The 5,844-nt window shown below is 52.1% G+C and overlaps 1 protein-coding gene across 1 annotated transcript; it reads right to left on the reverse strand.

Moving 5' to 3' along the window:
• Positions 1–3,017: 3,017 nt before the first annotated feature.
• Positions 3,018–5,540, reverse strand: LOC119391263 (protein unc-13 homolog D). Its single transcript, XM_037658941.1, has one exon. The coding sequence runs from the start codon at positions 5,538–5,540 to the stop codon at positions 3,018–3,020; it is 2,523 nt and encodes an 840-aa protein (XP_037514869.1).
• Positions 5,541–5,844: the final 304 nt, after the last annotated feature.

Genomic DNA, 5,844 nt, shown 5'->3' on the forward strand with positions numbered 1-5,844 from the left:
TGGCTGCAGGAGCTCCTCGAGAGGGCGGGTTGTGATTCATTATTGCGGCCAGCCTTCTCGAGCTGAGTATACAATGAGTCTGAGCCCTTCTGTCGTTGAGGTCGTTAAGGGGCACAAACTGGCATATACATACCAGGCTGGCGGGCTGGTCTGCTAGTAGTGTTGCGGCCCCCTGGGTCCCAATCTAGCCCCCCGTCCAGCCTGGCTCCCCCATTCCTACTCCCATTTATTACCAATAAAGTTCATTCCTCCTCCTCCTCCGTCTGCTCATTCAAGGGTCTGATTCAATTAATTTTCATTAATTATGCTTAGTTTCTACAGCGCGACTGGACGCGGACGGAGAAGGAACACGCAAACACACACACAGCGCTGACTGCAACTTTTTGCTATTTCCTAACGATCGAGCTAGGCTTTCGAGATTATATCTTTTGCACAACTTTACTGCGTCATTTCGAAGTTTCCTCAGCGACACGTCGTCATGCGGCAAGTGTCCAAGGAAGTTCCCGAAGCCGAGTTTGACAGGAGCATATCTGAAGGCGTGGATGTACTGTGTCGCTCCCGTCCTTCAGGTGAAAAACTTTCGTTGGCCAGTACTGTTAGGTACATGAAGGATAATTTTCTGTCTTTGTTATCCGCGGACAAAGAAGGTGGCTTCGCGGTGATGCCCAAGTCCGTGTACTTGACAAAAGCCTCGGAGTCTGTATCCGCCGTGTTCAATGCGCATGACGACGTGTCGCTGAGGAAACTTCGAAATGACGCAGTAAAGTTGTGCAAAAGATATAATCTCGAAAGCCTAGCTCGATCGTTAGGAAATAGCAAAAAGTTGCAGTCAGCGCTGTGTGTGTGTTTGCGTGTTCCTTCTCCGTCCGCGTCCAGTCGCGCTGTAGAAACTAAGCATGAACAACCAACTAGCCCGCCAACGCACTTTAGTCAATTTCATTAATTATGCTGACAGTTAACTGGCCCTCCTCTTACGTATCATATGCATTCAACATAACTCTGGACCTGAACCAGGACCGTCGATTTCGTACCAGTTTTATTTTTTAAAGCACTTTTTTTTCTGAATATTCGGAAAACCGGAAGTAAGTGCCCGACCGGAAGCGCCTGGAAGAGAAACAAGAGCGCCACTCGGTGTTCGTGCCACTAAAAAACACACTGTGGCCTGCGTGATCCCATATCTGTCAGAACAAATGAGCCGGCTTCCCGGTTTCAAAAGGTTGAGAGAACGCACGCGACTGTCATATAGATGCGTGCTAGGTGTACAGGGTTGACCAGATATAATGTGAACGCCTCATTAGTGTTCAAACCGGTAAAACTAGAACGTTTCTTCTACTTCACGAGTGCAATGCCCGTTATAGAACGTCTAATCTTGGTGTCGAGAAACACAGTAATGATTTTCCGAATCATGTATTAAACATCAGCTTCAATGAGGTCTGGAATACTAATGAGGTGTTCAGCTTAAATGTGAATGACTCTTTACATACCTGAAACTCGTTGCATTCGTGTGTGCGCCTATAAATAAAGCACAAAGAACGACATCGTGGTACCAGCAATGTGACGAGGCTCCCAATGCTTCATTTGAATCCAATGTGCCTCTTGTATTTGATTTCTCGGGAAGCGAGGCAGCTGCTGCGACGGAGGTGTGTAGTCAAAATGATGCTCCAGCCTTAACACCGACAGCGTTCTTGCTACGGGACGTCTCAGGTCGAATCACTAATTACAGCGACGACACGACAGTATAGTATAGTCGTGTAGGCTTTCACCGGCACTAAGGCAAACATCAACGCGTCGCCATTGAACATCGGAAGCGCAAGCAATCAGACCTCTTAAATTGCGATGCCGTCGCTGTCTGCGTGCACGCCCTCGACAAGCCTAAAGAACCCACGTTTAACTATTTTGTAAAGGCATCGCGAGCCCGCGTCTGCCTTTCACAAGCCTCTACAGAATATGGGATTTGACAGACCGAATACTTGGTTATTTATTTGTCAGAATTAGTGCCACCGTGTATACCCACGTCTCCAGTGACTGCCTCAGGACGTCACGTCGCCATTCGTGAATGACATCGTCATACAAATTCATCGACATGGCAAATATACGGTCAACGAAACCTTTCATTTATCTATGTTTTTCTGCGACGCTGCAAGCCTCTTTACTACATTAAAGAAGTCAAAGTTCGTGAACGTGCTATCTTGTAGTCAAGAAAGGACATATAGCGCTTGTGCCCCTGCGTGTGCGAGTATGTGCGCGTCTGGGTGCCTGTGCTAATGTGCGAGTTTTCGTGTTTGCTTGCATGCGCGTATCAATTAAGACAACGAAAGGAAATGCTCGTTAATTAGCCATTTTTATTCTTATTTAGGTATATTACAAGAAGAAAGTTACATGTGAAGGGGCTCTTGTTACGTCCTTAAGGACAACTTAGGTTTTTCATCAATGATGTCACCGAATAGTATTCCGCCATGGTAGAGAAAGGCACCTACGACATGCGCTTGCATAACCTTCGGTTCAAAATTAACAAGGCCAATTTGTAACCTTCACACATAATCAAGGACGAAAAGAAACGAAGCAATTCTTTTTGATTGTGACAATTTCTCTTTATGCTATACAGACAAGAAAGCCAGCTTTTCCATTTTCAATAATAATAGACTCTTGTCGGCATATCAAGGGCTGTTTGCCCCTTTACGTTTATAAACCTGATAATAAGCAGCAAGCACCGTGAGTTTGACTCCAGTAAACCCGACTTCTTCGCATTTCTAATCGCATTTGTTCAAACGAATTTCACTTCTCTGCATTCTAAAGATATTTGCTGTTCGAAAAACGACAGCTATTAAAGCTTCCAATGCCTGGCATCTTACCAATTAACTAATTAATTTCCCAAGTACATATTGTGCTAGCGACCGACGGTCTTCCTTTAATTATGAGGAAAAGAAAAAAAAGCAATGTTCACTCTCGGTCCGCTCGGCCAGCTAACTTGAGCTCCAGGAGGACGAGAAAGACCACGAAGTCGTCACCGTCCACTGTCAGACGTCTCCAGCGCCGTGTTGATCCCGGAACACCTCCTTGAGCTCTCGCAACCTCGCAGAGACGTCAGCCGCCATGGCGGCCGGCGAGAGGCCGCCGCTGTCCTTGATGATAAAGCACTTGGGCAGCTGCTGGATGATCACGGACAGACCCAGGTAGGAGGCCGAATACGCCCGCGAGTCCACGCCGCAGCGCGTGCGGAGCCGCGAGATGGTCTGCTTGAGAAGGGTGGTCATCTTGGCCCACAGCAAGCACAGCACGGCTTCGAACGCCTCCGTCTCCAGGTTGACCCTCAGTGAGGTGACGCACGCCATGACGGTCCGCAAAAGACCGTCCACGTCCGCTTCTTGGGCCATGGTGCTCTGCGCCCGAAGCACCTTCTCGATCCGGGGTTCAACACCGGGCAGCAGCCGGTGCACGATGACGTCCAGAAGCCTGTCCTTGGAGGCACCGACAACGGCCAGGGCGTTGTGAACTTTGATGTCGACGTCCGCAAATCGCGACAACCCGTGGCGGGATCCGACGTACGTGTCAACGATCTTGGAGCGTATCTGCTGAACGTACGCGGCGATACCCATCAAGTCGTTGACGGCGACGCAGAGCCTGGCCGGTACAGTGCAGCCACTGCCGCTGACGGCGTCTTGGCCACCACCGACGTCGTCCTGAAGCTTCCGCTCGATGGCGGCCGCATAAACGGCGACCCACTGCTGCACGCACTCGACGAAGGCGAAGCTGCACGCGTGCTCGGGCCACTCGAGCAGAACCCAGATGCTGACGACGCTGGCGTTGATGGCGTCGGCTGTCTCGACGAAAGAGGAACTGTACTTGACGTTGGCGTTCATGGGCACTAGATCATCAGCGGCCACGAATTCGAGTACGATGTCGCTGGCCCGCGACGCGAAATTAAACCAGCGCTCGACGATCCTCGGTCCAAACCACTCGCGGAATTTCTCCACCTTTAGGACGTCTGGCTCGACTTTCTGCATAGGGATTTCTTCCAGAAACGTCTTGATCACCAGGAACGCTTCGATCGAACTCAGCGTCTTCTCTTCCTCCTCACCGGGCAAAGACGCGATGACGTCCTCAACCTGCCGAGTTACCCAGGGCTTCAGGGAGGTAAAGAGGAAGTCGTCGAGTTGGTGCATGACGATGTTCGTGTACGTCTCGTTCCAGGACTGCTGGAATAGCCGGTTGGCTTTTTGTTGGTGTAAGCGAATCTTTTCGAGCGTGCCTGCGACGACTGACAGCGTAGCGTTTTCGTCCCACGATTCTGCGAGCTGCTCGTACCATTCTCTCTCGTTCTCTTGAAGAGCTGCCCGAGCCGACTCCACGATGGGCAGAGAGCTCATGCTTTCCATTAGCGCGCACACCGACAGTGCACCGGAGAGGTCTGTGACGTGCAGCTCAAACTCCAGGTAATATTGGTTATGTAGGTTCGCTAGTTGAGCGTTTATGTGTTCTGCAAGGCCCTGAATAAGTTGGTCAAGAGCGTCGCTGACGAAGCGATGCCTCGTGTTACCCAGTTCGAGTTGAAGTTCTTTAAGGAGCAAGTACATCACCACGAAACTGATTTGGGTGTTAACTTTCATCCTGTGCTCGGTGACCGCCTGCAGGTAGCAGCAGTGGGCCTCCACGTCCTGCATGTTGTTCTGCATGGCGTGCTGCCGGAGCAGCGTGAGCCCGCGTCGTCCCACGCAATCCGACCACTTGGTCCACCGCGCCACGCTGTCCTCGGCGGTGTTCTCGACGTTGTGCTCGAGGAAGACGAAGCTCAGGGCGTAGTGTTCGCGTATCCTCTCCAGCACGCTGATGTCGGCGGTCGCCACGGTGTGGAACGTGACCGAAACCTGTACTTTGGTGTCGACGTTCCGTCCCGAAGCATCCTTGAGGGCGTACCACTCCTCGACGCCAACGCACGGTATCTCCTGTATCGGCTTTTCCAGCCGGCCCACCAGCTTTAGTGCCGACTCGGCCTTGAAGTAATGGTTGAAGAGCTCCCTGAGGGACTCAATCAGCGTGCTCAGTGAACCGGGACGGACGAGCATTCTGAAGGCGTCCCAGGCGTTGCGTGGCTCCTTGGCGAGCACTTCCAGGACAAGGCGGCTCGTCGAAGGTTCGCGCACATCGACGGACATCTCGACGCTGGACTCGGGAAGCCACTTCCGCTTGGATACCTCCGAGGTCTTGCCGTCACTTTCGTCGGCCCACAAGCGGCAGTGGGCGTACCTCCTGTGACCGACGTCGAAGAGGCCCTCGGCGTCCAGGAGCTTCACCTGGAAGCGGAAGCGCAGTTCCTCGCCGTCACCGTCGCCGCCGCTCCTGCCGTCCTCGAGCTGTAGCGCGCAGGCAGCGAAGACGCCTTCGCCGAACACTTCCCTCACCAGCTCCATCATCTGTGCCCGCGAGGCGCTGTACGGCCTGATTTGTCTTCCGACGCTCCTCTGGACGGTGCGCAAGCACTGCAGGCACAGGTCGTGCCTGCAGCTGCGCCTGAGCACCTTGCGGAATGGGCTCTTGTCCATCGAGGCCTCGCCGCCGCGCCGGCGCACGTCGACGGCAGACTGCTGCTACTGCTGCTTTCGCCTGCTCCTGTTGTGGCCGCACAGAGACCTGCGTGCGCGAACGAGAGTACAGTTTCAAGGAAGACGACGACAAGATCGAATCATGGTGATTGGCGGCTGGTGTTATTGTGCATCCCACTACGAGAGAAAGGCCTAGAATCTAGTTGATGTAGGTGTGTTGGTAAAAGAAGTACTGATATGAATTTTTGTGAATAAACGGAAGACACTAATGAATTATTACGACGCATTAGCTTAAGTATCAGAA

This window comes from Rhipicephalus sanguineus, chromosome 4 (genome assembly GCF_013339695.2).
Source record: "Rhipicephalus sanguineus isolate Rsan-2018 chromosome 4, BIME_Rsan_1.4, whole genome shotgun sequence".
Classification (NCBI taxonomy): Eukaryota; Metazoa; Arthropoda; class Arachnida; order Ixodida; family Ixodidae; genus Rhipicephalus; species Rhipicephalus sanguineus.

Bases quoted from the DNA above. Each gene is read 5' to 3' on its own strand.
- LOC119391263 (XM_037658941.1), bottom strand. From the start codon at position 5,540: ATGGACAAGAGCCCATTCCGCAAGGTGCTCAGGCGCAGCTGCAGGCAC.